Source organism: Podarcis erhardii (genome assembly GCF_964252035.2).
Source record: "Podarcis erhardii genome assembly, chromosome: 10".
Classification (NCBI taxonomy): Eukaryota; Metazoa; Chordata; class Lepidosauria; order Squamata; family Lacertidae; genus Podarcis; species Podarcis erhardii.
The window spans coordinates 57,904,305-57,927,979 of NC_138500.1; the positions used below are offsets into that span (position 1 = coordinate 57,904,305).

Here is a 23,675-nt window from a genome sequence, read left to right on the forward strand (position 1 = left end):
CTGGGGAAACGCAGCCAGAAGGGCAGGGTATAAATAAATGTATTATTATTATTATTATTATTATTATTATTATTATTATTGGCACAGAAATATAATAAATGAAATTCATTCTGTGTATGGAGCTACAGTGCTAGATCTCACCCAACGGCTGTACTTTGTAATTAAAAATAAGGAGCACTGATCTGAGTATCAGGTAAGTTAGGACTTCAGATAGGAAATATTTACTTATACAAAGGCAACACTCTCAAGTCCTTTGTGCTTCTAATGCTACGGTCTTACTTACAAACCTGCTGTTATTTCAATGTTGGGGTCTCTCGTGAGGTATTCTATCACAGGCCCCGAGACATAGCCAGATCCAAGTATCAAGATCTTCCTCTTTTTATCCATGGTCAGTGACTGGGTGTACTCCCTAGAAGAGACAAAAGTCAGTAAAGAGAATAAGTCAACAAAATAGGCTTCAACAACTGGTATGTTTTAAAGTAAGTTTTGAAAGCAAGGAAGGAGCTCTCTTTAACACAATGGTTTCAATCCAGTCTTCCAAAAAAATTCTAACATTAGCCAAAACACTTTCAGCCTCAATTAGGAGTGGAAAAGGAACCAGACGAGCACAGCAAAATTTTAGGTCTCCAGCCCACAACAACTCTGGGGTCTGCTCTGCATTTATTTATTTTTTTATGTTTCCAAGGAAAACTATGAAAATTACTCCTGGCATACCATCTCTTTAAAACACGTTTGAATGTGCTTTTCTGTGCTAATTTTGTTTTGCTAAATGGCATCGTTATGATCATGATCAATATGAAAATAAAAGTTAAAAACTCTGGCTTTTAAAGGCTCCAGGGAAGAGAAGTGGCTCAGTGACAGAAAATCTTCCTTGCAGGATAAACCTGGATAAACACTACCAGTCCAGATAGACCAGGGCGATCCAACAAGCAGTCTTTGGGCCTTTTTGGGTGGACTCTGGGACCCAGCCAGGGTCTCAGGCCACCCCACACATGACGAGATGCAGGTTCCATGTCAAAGCTCTATTGCAACCCCCTTGGCATGAATAGTCTGGCCTCCCTGGTGTAGACAACACTCGGCTACATTGACTAACAGCCTGGCTTGATCTAAGGCACCTTTGCATGTTCCTACATGTGACCTGACAGCATGACTTGCTAAAGAGATACTCCAGAATAAGCTAGCCTGACACCGTTAAAAAAAGGGTCAACTTAAAACTTGACTACAACTTTAAGTTACTGAATCTTAGAATAAGGAGGCATGAACAAAGAAAGCATTTCTCTTACAGCCCTTGGGTAGGTAAAAAGGTAAAGGACCCCTAGATGGTTAAGTCCAGTCAAAGGCGACTATGGGGTTGCGGCGCTCATCTCGCTTTCAGGTCGAGAGAACCAGCGTTTGTCCACAGACACCTTTCCGGGTCATGTGGCCTGCATGACTAAACCACTTCAGAAACCAGAGTTCACAGAAATGCCGTTTACCTTTCCGCCGCAGTGGTACCTATTTATCTACTTGCACTAGTATGCTTTTGAACTGCTAGGTTGGCAGGAGCTGGGACAGAGCAACGGGAGCTCACTCTGTTGTGGGGATTTGAACCACCAACCTTCCGATTGGCAAGCCCAAGAGGCTCAGTGGTTAGACCACAGCACCACCCGTGTCCTTGGATGGAGGAACCAGGTCCCTACAGGCTGTGTGTCTTCAAGGTTTGGGCTTTGACATATTTTAAGGATGAAACTTTGGGAAGCCTATCCCTCCCCAACATGAGAACTGAAACACTAAAAAAGAAAAGAAAAGCTGAGAACCTAGATCAAGGAGCCTCATCCTTTGCCTTCCACTTCCTGTTGGACTGTAACTTCCAGGACTACAGAGCAGGTGGGAACCAAAGACTATCAGGAGGGCAGCTGCTTCCCCAATTCCTGAGCTAGATCTTTTTAAAGATCTCAATAACTTTCTCTTGAGGTTGTTCAGTGGATAGATTTTGTTCTCATCTTCTGGAGCTAACTGTTTCCTATGTACAAGATCAGAAAGGAATTTTCCCGTGTAGCTGAGATCTCTTCACTGTTGTATTTCAATTCTATTCTTTTGCAGCCAGTTCTTTCATTTGATCACTGCCTCCTCCTCAGCGCAGTTGTCCCGCCCCCCCCCCCCCGAATTCACTTTTTTCTAGTGAAAACCACCCCCTGCTTAATTTTTTCCCAAGAGCCCTGTGGGGACCCCATGGCATTCTTTTCGTAAACTCACAGAGGAAATTATCGAAATGTGGAATCATTAACACATCTCTGAACAACCTGCAGAGAAGATCCCCAAGTTGCCTTCTGCATCAGCGCCATTAGAATAAATACTTGTGACAGCCGTGCCACACTCATGCTTCACCACAGAAAACAAGGTAGGAATAACCCATCATCATTGAAACACAATATGACACAACAATTCAAAACTTTAGTCAGATATACTGGGGGTGGGGAGAGAAAGCTATATTACCTGCGCTCCCTCAGTTTCTGGATATATTTATACTTATCAGTCAATGAACCATTGGATGCAATCACTGCCTACAAAAGTATACGAAACACATCATTACTTTCCTTGCGGCTGACCTCGCCATGCCCAAGTTAAGAGAGAAAAAAAGGAGTCAATTGGCTTGCAAGACTTACGTCTCTAACTACAGGTGAGTAATTCTGGCTTTCGAGGGGCTCCGAGGCTTCAGATAACAGCTGTGGAGATCAAGGTTTCCCGTCAGAGCACTTGCTTTCAGACAGATAATTATCTTTCACAGATAAGAGTCTCGGAAAAGTATAATTCATTAAAAACAAGGCAACCGTCAAGATTTAAACTGAGGTTAAAATGCAGACTGTGTTGCTAGTCAGGCTACTTCGAAGACCTGAAATTCTCCTGACCTTCAATTGTCAATTAAATTCTTCTTCCTAGATTCACTTCCCCCTTCCACCCCACTTCACAGAGCCGCTGTGCCACCGTTTAGGCAAGATATAATACGCATGAAACAAATCTTGTTGCCATGTATATCTATATAGCGTGAAGCCAGCAAGCAGGACCAACAGGCTGGAGAATAATAATTTATAATAATAATTTATTATTTGTACCCCGCCCATCTGGCTGGGTTTCCCCAGCCACTCTGGGCGGCTTCCATAAAAACCAAAAATACACTAAAATATCACAGATTAAAAACTTCCCTGAATAGGGCTGCCTTAAGATGTCTTCTGAATGTCAGGTAGTTATTTATCGCTTTGACATCTGATGGGAGGGCATTCCACAGGCGCCACTACCGAGAAGGCCCTCTGCCTGGTTCCCTGTAGCTTTGCTTCTCGCAATGAGGGAACCGCCAGAAGGCCCTCGGCGCTGGACCTCAGCGTCCGGGCAGAATGATGGGGGTGGAGATGCTCCTTCAGGTACACTGGGCCGAGGCCGTTTAGGGCTTTAAAGGTCAGGAGAACCGAGTCAGGATTAGCGGGAAGGCCAAAAAGACAAGGGACAAATTCTACTTGTGGTTTCCTTAGTAGAGATTTGGGAACCACTAATCAAGACAGACATGTGTAACTCTGGAAATCTCATTCTTTCACCAATACAAGAGCTAAAGTTAAGAGACAGGATGGCTGGGGAAAGCTCTCCTAACTACACAAAGTGGTGATAAGCGATGAGATTGTATTTTCTGACTGACCAGAGAAGAGATAAGTTAACACTGGCAAGTTACCTGCCCAGGGCTGCTCCAAGATATTTTTCTGCCTCAGGTGATGCAGCAACCTGTCTCCCCAAGATGCACAGTGCTAACTCTTAGTGTTAGAAACAGATATGAAAGCTAGGAGCTAAGTGGCACCCGAAACTGAGGTTACAGGCGGAACAACGGAATGGCTGGGCGCTTTTTTTAAAAAATAACAAAAATACAAAGCTGAAAATGGATGAACTGCAACTAAAATATTAGGTTCATTTATACATGGTCTAGTCCTTCCCCTGCCCACCCCCCTAATATTATTAAGAGTGTCTCTTTTCCAGTCTTCAGAGAGTAGTGGGTGTAGCAGGAAAACCCCCCCCCCATCATTCAGTTTGTACAAACTTCACACACACTCACACTCACACACTACATACGCTACGCTTCTGTCATAAATTCATAGAAAATCAACCATGCATCGGATTTGCACTGTTCTACTTTTATTTTACTCCTTGAACGAAGGACTACAAAATGGGGAAGGTTTGATACAGGCAAGCCATAATCCCTTCAGCATCCCAGCACATCCACAGGAGCCCTGCCCAGTTGCTATGCCAACCCTGATGGTCCTAGACAGAAGACAAGCAAGATCACAAAGAACTTCCATATGGGAGTGGATTCAGCATGGACTGGAACAAAGGACAATGATCAGATCTTCCCTCAGGGGGCAGGAAACTGCGACTACCTTTTGTCTTCAGAAAATGACTCATGGGGAGGAGGAGAAGGGAACCAGCCAGGTGACAGGACACTCAGGTTACCACCACAACTCCTCCCTCAACCCCTCCTTTCTGTAATGTATGCATGATGTTTCTGGGGGTGGGCTTGACCTACAGGATGGGAATTTCAAAAGTTTTTATAAGGTCTTGCACACCATTTTTCTGTGTCTTTCCTCTCACCTGCAAGTGAGGGGAGCACCCTGTTGCAACAGTCAATAAAGGCCAAGCCTACAGGCTGCTGATTTGCTCCAATTTACTCTGGTTGGTGTCTTTACTTTTTGTCCAAGGGAGCCCTCGGATTTTTCCGGTAACATGGGGAGGCAGAAAAAGGTCGTCTTTTCCTTCCACTCTGCGGTTTTAATCGAAAATCTCAGGCGCAGGGCTGCGCCCAGAGCACAGAAACTGATGCAATTCCCTGTCGCAAAATGTGCCTAGATACAATGGGAGTTTCAAACACTGCTTAATGCTGGCCTGAGACATTTTGGTACCTGAGGTGACAAACAAGATGGCGCCCACAGCCACTTCCACACAGAGCAGTTCATGGGACGGGAGCTGAATCTTATTTCAAAACAGGTTACAGGATTATGTCCCCTACTGCAACTGGACCAAGGCTCAGGAGAGGCCGTGCGCCAACAGAGGAGGGTGACCAGGGTCTCAGGGAGAACAGCCAGGTGCTACTGCTGCTGCAACTGCCTCTGGGAATATGTCCCCTGAGGCAGTTGCCTCACTCTTGTTTGGCTGTTTTGTGGTAACTCAAAAACCGGGGGGGGTTTATGGTTGCGGCCTATGTCTAAGCAAAGCTCCACACACAACACATACACTTTAGTTCAGCTGGTCTTACTTCCAGTATATTACAGTGGATCCTCAGGTTATGTTACCTTCGGGTAACGTAACTTTCGGGTTGCAAACACGGCAAACCCAGAAGTGTATTCTTCTAGGTTTCGCCGGACATACATGCGTAGAAGTGCTTTATTGCACCACGCATGTGTGCAGAAGTGGCACCTCTACTTGCGGATTTTTCAGGGTACATACAGACCCCTGGGATGAATTACCGTACATTCATATCCAGAGGGTCCACTGTATTATTATTTATTAATTAAATTTATTGGTCACTTTCTCTTGCCATGCATAGGATTGTACAGTTAATCACTTGAATTATTACAAGCATATACAACGGCCTTTAATGAACAGCAAAAAGAAAATGCTGTCTTTATAAGATAATCATTTCCCCCTCTTTTTAATTCAACAGGGAATTGGAAGTGGTCAGATTATGTGTCGCGATGACCTGTGTCAAAATAAAAAATGTTACAGGGGCTCCACACCACAGTGCAGAACACTGTATGGAGGGTAGATGGTTTGTGGCATTCTCTCACTTTTTGCAGCAGCAGATATTCACAGGAAAGCTCTTGCTGCCATTAAGGGAGCCCAGGACTCCTGGAATTTCTTGCTTCCAGTCTACACAACAACCATTAACACTCTCTAAGCAGCCACTTATGACTCATCCAAAGCCATTAACACACAGCTTCAGAGAAGAGTTGAAAAACAATGACCAGGAAGAGGGGTATATAAATGTCACCTGCTGGGCCTTGACTGCAAGGGCTTCCTAAGCTCAATGGCAGAGCATCGGATCTGCATGCAAAAGATCCCAGGTTCAATCTAGTCTGGGCTGGAAAAGACTGGTATGAAGTCCTGGAGAGACACCAGTCAGTATATAGACCAGGGGTGGAGAACTTTTTTTCCACTCCAGAGCTACATTCCCGGCAACCTCAAAATTAAGGGTATGCGGTTGTTTATAGATGTTCTTTTTGTTCTGAATTCAACGGCTTGACCGATTTCTTTGGTTCCAACAGCTAATGACTCCTCTGGAATAGGGGAATCCATGGCTCCCCCTGCCACCATAATCCCTTAAGCATAAGGTCACACATACTCCTTGCCCCTCCATAAGGTATGAACTTAGCCTCACAATAGGAGGCAGGAGGCGATCAAGGGCAGTTCATACGCTAGACAGAAATCCATTAGGATGGTGGATTGAATTCTGATACTTTCAAAGGAGAAGCGCAGGAAAGCCTTGCAGCTAGCTAGGGGGATGTGTAAATACCTTTATTGCTGTTTGGGAAAGAGGGTAGTTAAAAGGTGTTGAGAACTGGGGCTGTTGACAGGAGTGGGTGATGGGCTCATATTTGTGATGTATCGATAATGCTGTTGAAAAATGTATTATGGAAAATGGAGAGAGGTCCTTGTGTGTTTGAACCTTGTTGCAACAAATAAGGATCAGGTCTACTGACTGCTGTTTTGCTTCTTTAATTTGACTGCAGACTCCTCCTTTGCTGATCGGAGAGATCCATGGGGAGTGGCACCATCCATGGGGAGATCCATGGGGAGTGGGCAGCGGAATAAATCCACAGCCCAGGATTTTTTTCATTATCAACCTGAATCCCATGTACATTGGTACCTCTGGTTATGAATTTAATTCATTTCGTAAGTCCATTCTTAACTTGAAACCGTTCTTAACCTGAGGTACCACTTTAGCTAATGGGGCCTTTAGCTGCTGCCACACCGCTGCCGCGCAATTTCTGTTGTCATCCTGAGGTAAAGTTCTTAACCTGAGGTACTACTTCCGGGTTAGCAGAGTCTGTAACCCGAACTGTTTGTAACCCGAGGTACCACTGTAGTGAACATTATGTCTTGTCACAACACAGCCACTAAGATTTGGCTATTAACAGGAAATGAATTTTCACACACACACACACACAGAGAGAGAGAGAGAGAGAGAGAGAGAGAGAGAGAGAGAGTTAATTCCCCTCTGAAAAAGAACACTTACACAACTGGCCAGATCATAACAGTGAAAAATGCATACTGTAAAGAATCAAAATCCTATTCATCAAAATGGATAAATACATTTATTGGAACGGCTCTTTTAAGAGAAGTCTGCACAAATTTCCATGTCACCTGTGTTTAGTAGCCATAGGTTTTAGAGGAGGAGGGGGAAAGGTCCCACAAAAGACCATTATTTGAGAAGTTTCTACCTTGTGTAGTCTGAATTAGTTTCTAAGAAACACTTCATTTCTGTCACTTAAGTTTTACAGCAGATTTCCTACCTACGGGGCAGGCCAGAAGCTCCCCAACGCACAAACACTTAAAAACTCAAAATAGAAACAAGTCGCCCACTTACCATCTCTTCAATGTAAGGGAAAAGCATGTCTCCAAAGCATTCTGTTGATTCTATAGGAAGCTGAGCTGGGAGATTGTCAATGGAACACATCAAAATCCCTGATCCCTCCACACTAGAAGAAACAGAAATTTGATTCCAGGCAACAAAAGCCTTGTGCACTATTTATCTCTTTTTAAAGAACATTTTAAAAAGTTTTTTTTCTTTTTACACAAATGTTTTTGCCTGGCGCCTAAAGATATGATAGGAAGGCGAGCCTCTCTGGGGGAAGCATGCTACAAGGGGGGAGCCACTGCAGAAAAGGCTCCCTGCACCCCCTCCAGGCCTCTCCTGGAGGAGACACATGAAGAAGGGTTTCAGATGATGATCGCAGGGTCTAAGAAGTTTCCTACGGGGAGAGGCAGTCTCTGTGATATTGTGGCCCACACCCATTTAAGGTTTTACAGTGGAACCTCGGGTTGCGAATGTGATTCGTGCAGGAGGCATGTTTGCAACCTGCAGCACCACATCTGCGCGCATGCGTGACACAATTTCGGCACTTCTGCGCATGCACAAAGTGTGATTTAGTACTTCTGCGCATGCGCGAGCACCGAAACCCAGAAGTAACCCATTCCGGTACTTCTGGGTTTCGGCGCATCCATAACCTGAAAACGTGTAACCAGAAGCATCTGTAACACGAGGTACCACTGTATAGGTCAAAACCAGCACTTTGTATTGGGCGCAGAAACTGATTGGCAGCCAGTATATTCTGGTCAGGATTGGTTTTTGATACGGAAGGGGGGGCATGTCTTCTTCACCTTCTTCTTCGCTACAATATATCCATTTATTTCCAATTGTCAATGTCAAAAGGGACTAAAATCTATAAAATTCATAGAAAATCAACGTGCCAATTTGCTCAATTTCTCTAGGACTCCATGACACCTCCCCTGTCCTCCATAATCCCTCAAGCAAGGTGTCAAGACCCTAATCCTGTCAAATCACTCTGCCAAGCCTTTCCTCCGGGCAATGCCAGTACATGGACCATTGTCTTCTCATCACTGGTACTCAGGATGTGCTTATCTGCGCATATCTCCAGCTCTGCATATTCCCCCCTCCCTCCTCCATATGTTAATCCTGTGTAACCCAACCCCTTCTTAATGTATTCATGATGTAACTGGGATGTATTTTGCACTGTATTCTGGAACATGGAGGGAAGTTTCAAAAGTTCATGTCACCCCTTTCTCACTGTTCAATCTCGCCTTGAACCTGTTGCGCAATAAACTTGGATCTTCTGCAGCTTGCTCCTGTCTCCGGCTGAGCTCATTTTCCTCCGCAGGGACCCGCGGACTTAGTCCGACGAGCTGGGTAGCAGAGCAGCCTCGCAACCAGATTTTACCGTAACAGTTTTACATGCTCAGAACATCTTGCCTCAGTGAGCAAGCTGGCAGCCGAATTCTGTACCAGCTGAAGTTTCTGAACTGTCTTCAGAGGCAGTTCCACTTCTCCCCACCAAGAGTCAATCCTATTTTGTTCAGGAAGGCCACCAACCTTCCAAAGTGATTTGTGTGTGTGTGTGAGGGACCTTCCTGAACAAAACAGGAACGCAAGAAGTTTCCTCTGGTGCATTTTGTTAAGCTACTTAACCTCCAAGATCCAAGTCCGTGCATGCTTGGAGACACCTCAACTGTATCCATCACAATTAAATGCAACACTATGCAATACCTGTGTGTTGCTTTAAAACTGGGCTTCTCAACACAAAAGAAAATTAGGAAGACCCTCTCACCTGTCGTGGATAATATGTTGATCAGCATCATACATGCAGAAGGGGCTGTCTATTGTTGTACATTCTGTCATAAATTCTATAGACCCGCCAGTGTCTGCAGAGATGTCACATATTGCAACAAGTCTATTAAAAAAAACAGCCACATAGCCAATAAATGATTTTCAGTTTTTTAAAGTCTTGAAGATACAACTCCCAAGTGCACCACCATTGACAGTGTCAAAAGAAATCAACAGCTGAACAAGACAGATTTAGTCTGCCATTAGTACTCAAAAAAATACTCTCCTCAGGGAACCTTAGTAAAGATTTCAAACAAGGGATGGTTCTGGACCAGGGTTTCCTAAATTTGGTTCTCTAGCTGTTTTTGGACTACAATTCCCATCAATCCTAAATTAGCAAGACCCGTGGTGAGGGATGATGGGAATTATAGTCCAAAAAACAGCTGGAGAACCAAGAAGTAAAGCTCTGCTGGATGAAATACAATTGCCTCTGGTCTATTTTTTTGGAATCCTGCAACGTGTTTACGTTTTTACTCTGCTAATTATACGTCAGAGTTCTACTCTGGATCAATATTGAGTAGATTTCCATGACAGAGCAAACTTTAAGCCAAGTCAAATTTTTAGCTCTGGCCCCACCAACTTCTAGTTTCAGTCCCCATAAGATTGCCTCAGAGCAAATGCAGTCCTCAAAAGAAAAACAAACCAGAGGATCCCCAGCACCGATGTAACTGATGCCTGCTATCACCAAATACAAGCTTCTTACTTGTGTGGCAATTGTGGACATCCCTCAGTAGCAGCAGCAGCAGGTCGCAGAGGGGCCAGAAGTCGCTGTGCATCCTGCCTGCTTAGCAGCCTCGGAGTATGCTGCTCCCAGTAGATCCCATTGATCACGCAAGTAGCGTAAGGTGCAATCTGTAAAATAAAGCTGCAATTTCTTCTTATCCTGTAAGGAACCAACACCTTGATCCGAATAGTTAACTATGTGATTCAGTAACTATGTGATGCAAATGCTTGATGCTGATAGTAAGCCTCACTTTATCATCTGGTCATGGAACTAGGTGGTTCTCTAGATGCATCTAGACAATCATCAGTTTAAATGGAAAACAAGCGAGGTCCCAACTAAAGAATGGGAACTTTAAGCTGACAGAATATGCACAGCTTGCGGACCTAACATATAGAATAAGAACAAGAAGAGCATACGTTTAAAGAAGACTGGAAAATGTTTATTGAATATATGGGGGAAATTGTGCACATTTGAAAACATGGGCAGCATTAAGATAAATTCAACAGTGTAAGTACCGTAAATTTCGCTCCATAACACGCAGATTTTTCCTCCTAGAAAGTAAGGGGAAATGTCTGTGCGTGTTATGGAGCGAATGCCTACAGATGGCGGGGGAATCTGCTGCAGTTGTGAGCAGTCTGTGGCTTGCTTTGAAACAGCAAAGCAGGTGTAAGCGGCTCCTGTCAGCGAGCCGAGCTGGGGAGGAGGGAGAGAAGCAGAGCGGGCTTGGCTGCTTTAAAAAAACCCCGTCCTCTATGTTCCTCTCTCCTCCCCACTGATCTGCTAAGTAGCAGCGAAGCTTTTCAGCCAGCCTAGCCGGGAGGAGGGAGAGAAGCAGAGCGGGGTTGGCTGCTTTAAAACAACCCCGTACTCTCTGTCCCTGCCTGCAGTTTTTTGCTGTCCGATTTTGGATTAGCCACTGTAGGGGCTGTGTGTGTGTGTGTGCTTGAGCTATCGTTCTCCTCCTCCTGCTTCCCCTTCGCTCTCCCTGCGCCCCTGCGCTGTCCCTCCGACTTTAGAATTGACACTCTGTGTCTGTGTGTGTGTGAGAGAGGGCTCCTTCTCCTCCTCCTGCTTCCCCTTCGCTCTCCCTGCGCCCCTGCGCTGTCCCTCCGACTTTAGAATTGACACTCTGTGTGTGTGTGTGTGAGAGAGAGGGCTCCTTCTCCTCCTCCTGCTTCCCGTTCACTCTCCCTGCGCTGTCCCTCCGACTTTAGAATTGACACTCTGTGTGTCTCTCTGTGTGTGAGGGCTCCTTCTCCTTCTCTTGCTTCCCGTTCACTCCCCCAGCGCCCTGCGACTTTAGGGCCAGTTCCCTCTCTGCGTGTGTGTGTTTTGACCTCACTGCGCTTGTTGGGGGAGATTGTTGGTCGCAATTTTTCTTGATTTGTCTCAGAGTGGTTACTATCATGGTTTCCTTGCCGGGGAGGAGGGAGAAACGCAGAGCCTGCTTGTTCTAAAGGAGCAAAGCCGGAGAGGAGCCTCTCCTGCATTATCAGCAGCATCCTTCTCCACACCCCCCACGCGAGCTCCTTGTCCCTTGAGTTCTTTTCCTTCCCTCCCCACTTAAAACGTGGTTACAAAGCACGGATCCACATGGATCCTCAGGATTTTTGCACTAGGTCACCCCAAATTCACCATCAGATCACATAGCATATCCATGGCTACAGCCTGCACCAAAAAACACACGCACCCACTGTTTCATGGGGTCGCAATGGCGCAAAAACGTGGTTACAAAGCATGGATCCACATGGATCCTCAGGATTTTTGCATTGGGCTACCCCAAACTCACCGTCAGATCACATGTCTGTGGCCACAGCATGAACCACAAAAATCATATATCCACTGTTTCGTTTAGAATATTTTTTTCTTGTTTTCCTCCTCTAAAAACTATGTGCGTGTTATGGTCAGGTGCGTGTTATAGAGCGAAAAATACGGTAAGTTTTGATGGATGTAATAACGGAATACTGAATGGTTTAGTTTTTGTAAAATATGCAGGGATCTATGATATGCAAAATGAACCACGGAAAGAGAAGGGAAGTAATGGATATTTTAAGGATGTTTAAATGAATACTCTAAATTGTAAAACAGAAAAATTATATATATGAGAATCATCAGCTTAATTATTATTTTTTAGAAAAGCACATTGGTTACATGAGCTACACTGACAGGAAATTGGGTGTCGTAGGTAACAGAGGTCATGGTAACTATAGGGCAGAGTCTGACTCTCTTGGAACACTTAAGGGTACAATAATGGGAGTGCTGTACTCACATCCGTGTTGAAACGAGAGGTGTAGTGTTCTGGGTGCTTGTCATAGTCCACGGGGTCATACACGCCATCGGTCTTCCTTACAAGATGGTGGTGTCGACTCAACACCGTCCCGTAGACTTTTCTGAGGTCTGTGGAGGGGAGCACTGTAAATAAAAGGGAAAGAACGTACCCCACAGAGCTTCTGAAGCCCATCCCAGAATGCCCTACCTCCAGTTCGAGAGACCTCCTTCAGCTCGTGGGGCTCCACAAACTCACAAGGGAGGGCATTGAACATTTCTTGGGCACCCTGTAGATAAAAGTAAGACAGATGGTGAGGTTAGATTTACCAAAAAATAAATATAAAATGCAAGGCATTGGGCAATCAAAGGAACAACACTTCTGCCAAGGACTATCCTGCACACATTAGAGAGGGGGGGGGGTAGGTTCTGGAATTAAACCTGAAAATTAAACCTGGTACTAGCACATCATTCAGTGTATGACCTCAGGCATCTCCTTCTGTCTGCTTTTGTCAGTTTCCTACCATATTATTCCAGAATGTATACTTGCTACCTAGACCTTCAACCATCCAACTCCTCCAACCCTTTGCACCTTCTCCAGATGGTTGGGTGCTCCTCAAGGGCTGAAATCAAACAGCAGCGGCAGCATATACACAGCTAGAGACCTACAGATCATGTTCATCCTAATAGTTTAAGGAGTTTAGGTTCTGTGGAAGAACAAATGCCTTGCACAAAAGGTCACAGGTTCTAATCCCTGGCATTTCCAGGTAGGTCAGCAAGACTCCTGGCTGCTGTCAGTCCATGCAGACAATGACCAATGCTCTGACTTAGACAGACTTGGGACCAGTGTAAGAAACTCAGACATATAAGCTAGGCACCATATGACACCTTGAATCCCAACAACGAAATGTCTGTTTGTCTATGACCCTCGGGGTCCCTTCCCATGCTACAATACTATGATTCTTTGATCTCAACTACACTTCTTGACAGCATCTTAAAAAGCAGAGACATCACCTTGCCAACAAAGGCCCGTCTAGTTAAAGCCATGGTTTTCCCAGTAGTGATGTATGGAAGTGAGAGCTGGACCACAAAGAAGGCTGATCGCCGAAGAATTGATGCTTTTGAATTATGGTGCTGGAGGAGACTCTTGAGAGTCCCATGGACTGCAAGAAGATCAAACCTATCCATTTCTAAGGAAATCAGCCCAGAGTGCTCACTGGAAGGGCAGATCCTGAGGGTGAGGCTCCAATACTTTGGCCACCTCACGAGAAGAGAAGACTCCCTGGAAAAGACCCTGATGCTGGGAAAGATGGAGGGCACAAGGAGAAGGGGACGACAGAGGACGAGATGGTTGGACAATGTTGTCGAAGCTACCAGCATGAGTTTGACCAAACTGCGAGAGGCAGTTGAAGACAGGAGTGCCTGGCGTGCTCTGGTCCATGGGGTCATGAAGAGTGGGACACGACTAAATGACTAAACAACAACAACACACTGCTTGACTGCAGTTGCTCTTACAACAATTCACTCATCCCAGTATGCAAGAACGAGAAACACACGCAGTGGAAATGGAAATGAAAATTGTAACAACTGTGGAGTAAGGCCCAGTTGCCACCCTGGCTCCCAGAAATCTCCATGTGGTCGCAACTGGACCCACGCCAGTAGCAAAACGTGCCTGGCTAATTTCAAACACTGACTTGGACCAATGATCTGACTCAATATAAGGAGCTTCCTATGTTCCAGCCGTCACATGGGAAAATTTATGTGCACATCTCATTAATCCTGTGTGGAAGGAACAGAAATGCAGTAAAAGGGGCCTATAGCTTTATTGGAAGATATGAACAAGCCTTATATGTACAACAAGAAGCCAATATCTCGGTTGCAATGAGAAAATGTACTAGTGCCATGCACTTGAAGAATGCCTTACCTTAGACACGTTGCCGGTGCCTGTAAACACAAATGTTATGGGTCCAATAGACTTTGGCATCAAGCCTAGGGAAATTTCGTAACCGGCATCGCGGACTGCTTGGACAGCCTGGCTACTGTTTCTGTAGTTATGGGCCATACCAATGTGCTGAAACCAGGAAGAGATTAATGTCAGTGGGCAGCTAGACTGGTGACTGGGAGTGGCTGCCAAGACCATATTACACAGGTCCTTAAAGACCTACATTGGCTCCCAGTACGTTTCCGAGCACATTTCAAAGTGTTGGTGCTGACCTCTAAAGCCCTAAAAGGCCTCAGCCCGGTATACCTGAAGGAGCATCTCCACCCCCATTGTTCAGCTCAGACACTGAGGTCCAGCTCCGAGGGCCTTCAGGGGGTTCCCTCGCTGTGATAAGTGAGGTTACAGGGAACCAGGCAGAGGGCCTTCTCAGTAGTGGCGCCCGCCCTGTGGAACGCCCTCCCATAAGATGTCAAGGAAATAAACAACTATCTGACTTTTAGAAGACATCTGAAGGCAGCCCTGTTTGAAGCTTTATTCTGTTTTTGTGTTCTGTTGGGAGCCGCCCAGAATGACTGGGGAAACCCAGCCAGATGGTCGGGGTATAAATAACAAAATGATGATGTTGTTGATGATGGAGTCAATAGGCCTTTGGGACAAATTAACAAAAATCTACCCATCCTACCCCTCCACCCCCATGTTCCCCTGATAATATATATATATAGAGAGAGAGAGCGCGCGCACGCCTTACCATAAAAGGAGTATGATGCCCCAGGGCAAGAAATCGCAATCCCATTCCATGTAAAATGTTGATCATACCTGGTTCAGAATTACATAATACATAGTTAGTACAGTACACAGAGCTATTAAATGCTGCAGGAAAGTCAAACTGGTGAGAGAAGTAAGGAAAATTAAAGGGAATTCTAGAGCCACAATGCCTCAAGGGCCCATTTGCTCCAAGTGCCTGGGCAAGGCAGAACACCCACCATGAACCCAACAGTCATCCAAGCCCAAGGTGGATTTGATTTAAATCAAATCAATTTAAATCACGATTTAAATCATTAGTCAGTAAGACTTGATTTAAATCATTTTTTTTACAGAAAGACTTGCTGGTATCTTAATATTTACTACCAGATGAAGGTTTCATTTTTGGAATAATAAAATTTCAGAGTAGTTTTTACAGTTATATCAAAAATTACTGATTTGGTTATACTATTAGAAATACATAGACAAAGAATTATGAAATCATTACGAGGTTTAATAAGTTAACTGTTTCTATTTGGACAACTTTTCTGCTGTACTTTATTGGAAGGAGAAAAATAATCATTTCCTTAATAACAATTTAAAGAATTTATTTAACTCAAACATTAACATTATAGCATACGTATCCATGTTCGTTAACCGATGCGGTTAAACAATTTTGTTTTAAAAAAGAAGAAGCTTAGACTGAAAAACTTAAAACAAATCCTTATTTCCTGATAGTTGCTTCAAACAGAATATTTTAGCAGGGGTTTCATTCTCCTGTCTCCCAAATGCGTCTTAGTATCTTTATTTTTAAAAATTAAAAAATAAGAAAGGCCATAATGCAGTAGTGAAGCTCTTGTTTGGCATGCAAAAGCTCCCAGTTCTCACCGTGTCTAGTTATAAATGGACCTGACCCAAGACCCTGGAAAGCAATGCTATTTTTCTACAAAAAGTGACACCAGAACTCACCATGAACAGGCTCTCTTGTTCTCTTACAACAGCAATGGCACCCACCTGAGAGGTACCAAAACTGATTTATGGGGAGTTCTGGCTGAAAAAAAGTCCTGCTGGAAAGCCACTGCCATAGCAGATTTTACAGGGACAGGCATGTTACAGGCATGTACTTGGACTCACATGTGCACAGCCAGCACTCATGCACATTCATATACACAATTCACACAACACCTCCTCATAGACGAGTAGTACTGACCAGATGAAGGCAATTTCCCAAGTTTCTTATGTCTCACGTAAGGTGAGAAATCCAAGTAAGTTGGCAAAAATGTATAAATCTAAATCAAATAAGTGTTGGAAATGTAAAGAGAAAGACTTTTTTTTTAATCGTATGCGGTGGACTTGTAGTAAGGTTAAAGCTTACTGGGAAATGATATATAATGAAATGAAAAGGTTGTTTAAAATAACCTGTGTAAAAAACAACCACCAGAAGCTTTCCTTTTGGGAATTATAGGGACAGAACTACCGAAACTGTACAGAAACTTATTCATGTATGGTACTACAGCGGCAATAACGTTACTCACCCCAAAATGGAAAGAAGCAGAAGTCCCAGCAAAGGAAGAATGGATACAAAAACTTAAGATAACTTTTTATAAAAGAGTGGAAATGGTTCGTTGAATATTTACAGATAAATTGTAAACAGATAAGAATATTGGCAGGATTATTGTAATAACTTGGTTTCATAAGAGTATATATTTAAAGAAGATGAATAAATGAGCAAATTAAGTTAATTTGGATATGCAGATATTTGGATATTTTAGAAGACATCTGAAGGCAGCCCTGTTTAGGAAAGCTTTTAATGTTTGATGCATTACTGTATTTTAATATTTTATTGGAAGCCGCCCAGAGTGGCTGCAGAAACCCAGCCAGACGGGCAGGGTATAAATAAATTATTGTTATTGTTATTAATAACAATAAATTTAAGGAACTACAGAAAGAAAGGGAAGGAAGTAAAGTTTTGCAATGTCAAAAGGATTGTAAAATTAGTGAAATGTATAAACCTGAAAAGTATAAATAAAAAATTTAAAAATAGAATAAAATAAAATGCAAAAATCTTGAAGGTGGCATAGCAGAAGCATCCCTCCTCCCCGACCCCATGCTCACTAATTACTGTTTAGAGATTTTTTATATATAACATTAAGCAGTGTGTTAATGCTTTTATAGTGAATGAGTAAGTTAAATAAATAAAAGCTAGCAGATGCAAAGACAGAGTGACTTCTGGTTGAAAATGGCCAAAACACAGAATTTTCTTTAGATACCTGCAACGCCAGCCCACTTTCCGAAGGCTACAACTCGCACTCCTCTGTGATCCACCATTTTCTCGTAATCTATCAGTCGAATATTCTGCAAGTACAACACACCGTATACAATTGTTCTCAGGCTCCACTCATCTGAGTACACTAAAAATTAAAATAAAATCACAGCAGCCCCTGCCATTTATAGAAAGATGCATGTAAAGGACGTCGCTTCAATTCTTTTATAAAGCAATGCTTTGGGAACGTCTCCTGTGAGATAAATGGGATTTCTAAATAAAAAGAGGCAAAGATAAGCCTTCCAGCCACTTCCATTCATCTCAGTAGGGGGTTAGATCAGGGAAAATGTGTCTTGAGTCCATTTATTTCAATGGGTCTACTCTGAGTTCACTACTAATAATAGTAATAAAAATTTATTTATATCCCACCCTCCCCAGCCAAAGCCGGGCTCAGAGCGGCTAACAAGAGTTAAAATAACACAGTTTACATAAAATCACAGTCAATTAATTGAAATACATTCTAAAATCAATTCAGAATCAAATTAATGGCAACCATTGGGCTAGAGTTCGATGAGGATTACAGAAGAGGGTCAGATTGTGCCTTGACCAAAGGCCTGGTGGAACAGCTCTGTCTTGCAGGCCCAGGAGAAAAATGTCAAGTCCTGCAGGGCCCTAGTCTCTTGTGACAGAGCGTTCCACCATATTGGGGCCACGGCCGAAAAAGCCCTGGCTCTGGTTGAGGCCAGCCTAACTTCCCTGTGGCCCGGGATCTCCAAGATGTTTTTATTTGAAGACTGTAAGGTCCTCCGGGGGACATACCAGGAGAGGCGGTCCTGTAGGTACGAGGGTCATAGGCCGTATAGGGCTTTAAAGGTTAAAACCAGCACCTTAAACCTGATCCTGTACTCCACCAGGAGCCAGTGCAGCTGGTATAGCACCGGGTGAATGTGATCCTGTGATGAAGACCCTGTAAGGAGTCTTGCCACGGCATTCTGCACCCGCTGGAGCTTCTGGGTCAGTCTCAAGGGCAGCCCCACGTAGAGTGAGTTACAACACTAATGTTTGTTTTGCCTTTTATGCTACTAAAACACACTGCCGTTAATTCATTGCCGCAACGTGGAAACCCAATATTGCACTTTTTAAATCCTCTCACCCTGCTGAACTGACCATTTCACCATATTATAATAATAGTTAGCAGTCCTCCGTAAGTAAAATATTACCTTGCTCAGGATCTCATCCAACAAGGGCATATTTGCCTCCTGAGCTTTAATAGTATGAGAGAAGAATGCATAGTTCTTGTTGGGAATTAGTTTATCCTCCGGCGGCCTCTTCACACCCACAATCAGGCAGGCCTCCGAAATGTCTTCCTGTATAATACCGCCAGCTTTAACATAGTCCTGCAAACAAAGCATTGAAGAGGAATTGACGTCTCGAGCCAAACTGAACAAAGGCAGAAAATATCAAGATAGTTCAGTAGATGCTATTCCAGAAGCTGAGCCTTATTTCTATACTGGCTATCCACTCCTGTGGGTGGGGGAGAAGAGATTCCTTCCCCACTTATGAGGGGTATCGTTCTCACCTGCCAGTTCTAAATGAAACCACACACTCGGTGCCAGAGCAAAATGGCAGTACACAAGGATTGCTATTTTCATATCAGAAAGAGGGGAGGCTTTCAGCCAAAGATGTGGCTTGTGGGTTCATATACAAATGTACCTTAATTGTTTAAAGCCATAGGCCACCACAATATTGATTCCATAAATCTTTATGTGAACTCAGTGGGACTGTTAAAGCAATTTTAGACTCTCAGCCTGATGGACTTATGGGAGGAGTTCAGGTGCCATTTTACTTCATTTACTTTAAATTGGGGGATGCTGGCCCTGTTGGGGTTTGCCCATTCTGCTGAGTGGGACCTGGACCCCCCACTGAAGTCACCACTGTTGTCAACCTCCATCCCCTCTGCTGCTTCCAACTCTTCCATTTTCTGCTCATTCATCTGCAGCTCCTTCCTCACTGCCCCATCTCCTCCTGTCATTCATTCACACACTCCTTCCAGCCCTCTTTTCCTAGGTGCTGCCCAGTTCTACAGACTTGTCTGGTGCCTACCACCTCTTTACCAAGTCCCTTGCATTTGCTTTTTCAGCCTCTCCTTCTCTAGGGCCTTCTCTGCTCTGCCCCACTCCAGAAAACAAGGCAGCTCAAACAGCAGCAGCAAACTTTGTGGCTTGCTCAGTCCCTCTGTGACATCAGAGCAGTTCGGCCAATCACTGCCAAGAGGCTTCATCAGCACCCATAAAACCACTATGGGCATTGTAACATCAAGGGCCCAATAACTGTGATTAGACGTGCACAAGAAACAAACCATACGCCGCTCCTACCCTCGTGATCAACAACAAAAATGTTAGGACTTACTTTTTCATGGATGGACCTTCGATTGGACGGTTGCACCAGAACTTTGTAGCCCAGGTTGGTTAAAAGTTTGACGTGCCGTGGGGCTAACGGGGCTCTTCTTTCCCAGGCATTGACATCCTCTCTTCTGATTGCCAGGACAGATTTATGATAATTCTGCCACCTTGAAAGATGGCTCTCAAACCTACCACCTGTGCGTTTGAATGCTCGAAGCATGATTAAAAACCTAACAGCAAGCAAAGACAAAGTAATAAGGAGATGCAACATAAAGGTGTTCAGAATCAGCCATTGCGTGTCCGTCCATCTCCTGCCCCCAACAAAAAAAAAAACAAAAACCCTGGTCTCCTTAGAAATCTGCTGTAAAACTAGTTGGTTTTTAACACAAGGTGCAATCCAGAAGTCATAACTGCACATTGCCAATTAATTAACTGTGCAAACGTTTCAAACTTTTTCAGAGGGGGGAAAACCTTGAATGTTGTCTTCCTTACAAGTGAGAACATGAACTGAAAATTGTTACAAGGGAAGCAATCTGGTAACAGCCAAAAGTAACATTTGTATCTCAAATTCAATCAAGGAACCCAAGAATTCTAAACAGTGTAATCAGTGCAGAATGAATGAGAAAAAACTTGGCCTAAATCATCAGCTAGTCCCTTCTGACTTTTAATTCCAAAACTATGGATGCAAGAATAGATTTATGGTTCTCACACTAAGTGGAAGGATGAACGATACGCAGCGTGAAAGGTTGACAGTTGCCAACCTATAACCGCCAACATTTGTCCAACATTTGTCCATTTATTGATTTTATTTAAATATTTATACCTCCATTCTTAAACATGACCAGCACCATGTACAATTTCTTACGTTGTCAAATGCAGTATGAAACCCTGGCCTTCTCTTTACATTATAAAAAGAAGAATTTGGACGCAGCCCTGAAGATATCCATACTGCAGGCCCAAAATTGTTTTGCAGAGCTTGCTTCTACTTGGAAGTAAATTTCTTTCAGTTCAGTAAGGCTTACTCACAGGTAAGTGTGCCTAGGACTGAAGTTTTAGTTACCCCTTTAGTAACCTTGGTGGTTTCTTTTGAAACAAGCACTATTCCACACGAAGCAAAAACCCAAACATTACAAATCTGAAACTCCAACCGACATCACTCCCGCTGTTTTACACACCAAATTCATGGAAGATTGAAGGGAGAATGAGAATTTTCAATTTTTCAAAATGCATGTTGTTATTGATACATATCAACACAGTAAAATTACCCAGCAGGCATTGTAAAATTTCAATAGATTGTGGCTCCAGTATTGAGCAGAAAGTGGTTTGATTCCAAATATGATCTACTGCCCATCTCATCATAGCCTGACAACATTCCCAAGGCGGACTGGAAACTGTTGATCTTAGTGCCACAATCTATCAGACTGGATAACATAGAGAACAATTGGTTAGATTTGTAGCTTTAACATCTTTGCTATTACAGTTCTCAGCAACAATGGTTCCATACACACATTCACAACTATTTGGTCTCTCTTGTAGGATTCACCAGTCACAGTAGTTGCTATTTGATGACTAAGAGTGGAAAAGTTCACCACTCCCAAACCTCTTCCCTCCTCACTAATGCCATTGCAAACACTATTCCCTTGAAGTCAGGAGAACTCTGTGGTCCAACTTTGCCTTGACTTAAGGCAAAAAAGAAAAACACACACACTGCCTTTTAAATATATTCCAAACAAATGCAAGACTACTACCAGGACAACCAAGCCCTCAGTAAAACCATTCGCATTACTGAGCTTAAAGGTCCTTATATATTCCAATAAGTGGAAGCCAATTACCACTGATATAAACAGCAAAAGATTTTATGCCTTTCTATGGGCAATGCATAAAGGTTGTTAAACTTATCTGTCTGTAGTTGCAAAGGCTGTACATTTGCCAGGGCCTATGAACATCGTCAACTAGAGAAGCAAGGTAGAAAGGTGAACAATAAAGAGTATTGTGGTTCCTTGAAGACTAGCACCTTGTAGAGTCTTTATAGTCAGGGAGCCTTGAAATGCTAACATATTTTTAGTTTTTAAAGCAGTGGTTCTCAAACTTTTTTCCTCTGGGCCATACTTTCAGAATAAAAATTTGTTCGCAGCACACCATTTATTTTTTTATTGGTAACAAACACAACTAGGATTGTCCTTGTTCATTGATCTTGCTCTCAATTTGAAAAGATAATTATCCATATTCTGCAAAAAAATAAAAAAATATACTATACTATCAAAAATATTTTGATACTATACTATGATACAGTACTATAGTAAAAGTTTGTTTGATACCATACTACACTGAAGTGTTTAAATGTTTCTTTGATTGTCCTTGAATCTCTCCCCCCCCCCCCCCCCAGTTGCCATCTTCTCCTGCCACACCCTTTAGGAACCATTGCTTTAAAGACTCACTGCCCTTTTTGGCATCAAAAGGCCAACCTAACCACTCCTCTTGAAAGGAACAACCACCTTTCCCTCAGGCTAAAAATTCCTCAAGTCTCCAGACTTGAGGAATGTAGGGAGGGAGACAAAAGGGAGGTGGAGAAGAGTCAGTTGCTCACAGGATTCATTGCCCATCAGCCTATAAAATGAAAAGGGAAGACATTTAAAATGCCCAGAACCCTTTTAAGTTTCTCGCAGCAAAAAGACAACACCACAGGCTTGTTGCAACTTAAAAACTACCTTTTTAAAAAACGATATAAACTTTTGTGGGATAGCTCGGTTGCTAGAGCACGAGGGTTAATCTCCGGGTTGTGGTTCGAGCCCCGTGTTGGGCACAAGATTCCTGCATTGCAGGGGGTTGGACTAGATGACCCTATGGACCCTTCCAACTCCGCGATGCTAGGAAAGTCTACTTCATCAGGTGCATGAAGCCTCAGGTAGAAGGAGAGATGGGGAGACGCGCCGGAAGCACACAAGCCGGTTTCTTTGGCCCACGAAAGCACCCATATGGCCGAGTAATCAGAGGAGCAGCGCTCTCGCTCTCTTTTTTTAAAAAGGGTCTCTGCCTAATCCGCTGGGAAGAAGAAATCTTTGGGCTCCCACACTGAGAGCTAGAAGCTTTAAAGGCTTAGTTTAGTTTTGAAAACTGATGAAAATCATTCTAAAAAAGAAAGTTAAAGGCTTGCTCAAATGTGAAAGGCAAGAGAGCGCGAGGAAAGACAAGCGTGCGCGACGCTCCCCAATTACGCATTGCCAGAAATGGGGAAAAAAGCTCCACTAAAAAAACCGCAACGCAGCTTCACACTAGAGGTTGTGCAATGCAAGTCTGCACCTCGGCTTTCCCCGGGAGGCCTACGGCAAGCGATCCCAGGCGCCTGGATCTCTAGATCTCAGGATCTCAGCATCTCCAGCAGCAACGTGGGCGCTGGGATTCCCGGAGGCTCTTAGGCCTCCGTTGCAACTATATACATATATGATCTCCTCATTCAGCACCTGGGAGCGGCGAAGTTCAGGCTCCCCCCCCCCCCGCCCGTCGCAGATAGGCAGGCAGGCAGGCAGGCTGCCCTCTCCAAGAGCGCACGCCACTTTGCTCGCTTACCTTTCGGGTCCACGCGTGGGAAAGGCGGGCGCCCGGCTGCCTGTCCCCGGCGAGCTCCGCCTGCCTGGCCTTGCGCAAGAAGCGGCCAGCTGCCCATCAAAGGCGCGCGGTTTGCAACATTGCGAGGGGGAGTCGGGCCGCCTCCCCCGCCGCCAGCCAATCGAGCGCGACCTCGTGGGAGCAACCTTCCCCTTCCGCCAGTCGCAGAGGCCACCCGGAGCTGCGTCACTAGGCGAGAGCACGCGAGGATCCCGCGCTGGAGGAGGGTTTCCCAAGGCACCAACCAGCAGCACTCGAAAAACCAGGACACCCCGAAAGTTGTTGAACCTTTTTAAAGGAAGATTTTAAGAAGACCC

General features: G+C 44.1%; 1 protein-coding gene across 3 annotated transcripts in view; it reads right to left on the reverse strand.

Moving 5' to 3' along the window:
• Nucleotides 1-23,466, reverse strand: part of AASS (aminoadipate-semialdehyde synthase) — a 40,800-nt gene extending 17,334 nt beyond the window's left edge. Inside the window, exons 1-14 of one of the 3 annotated variants that reach the window (XM_081877872.1) lie at nucleotides 23,320-23,466; nucleotides 19,760-19,982; nucleotides 18,571-18,747; nucleotides 17,358-17,442; nucleotides 15,095-15,162; nucleotides 14,329-14,475; nucleotides 12,616-12,694; nucleotides 12,409-12,536; nucleotides 10,119-10,267; nucleotides 9,360-9,482; nucleotides 7,601-7,712; nucleotides 2,646-2,705; nucleotides 2,476-2,543; nucleotides 288-409 (exon numbers count right to left, since the gene is read on the reverse strand). In XM_081877872.1, coding sequence (XP_081733998.1) covers nucleotides 288-409; nucleotides 2,476-2,543; nucleotides 2,646-2,705; nucleotides 7,601-7,712; nucleotides 9,360-9,482; nucleotides 10,119-10,267; nucleotides 12,409-12,536; nucleotides 12,616-12,694; nucleotides 14,329-14,475; nucleotides 15,095-15,162; nucleotides 17,358-17,442; nucleotides 18,571-18,747; nucleotides 19,760-19,972 — 1,531 coding nt within the window. In that variant the 5' untranslated portion in view covers nucleotides 19,973-19,982; nucleotides 23,320-23,466. Of the gene's footprint in view, nucleotides 1-287; nucleotides 410-2,475; nucleotides 2,544-2,645; nucleotides 2,706-7,600; nucleotides 7,713-9,359; nucleotides 9,483-10,118; nucleotides 10,268-12,408; nucleotides 12,537-12,615; nucleotides 12,695-14,328; nucleotides 14,476-15,094; nucleotides 15,163-17,357; nucleotides 17,443-18,570; nucleotides 18,748-19,759; nucleotides 22,113-23,319 lie in introns of those variants that run through there. The other 2 variants (XM_081877873.1, XM_081877871.1) reach the window with 2 other exon arrangements.
• Nucleotides 23,467-23,675: the final 209 nt, after the last annotated feature.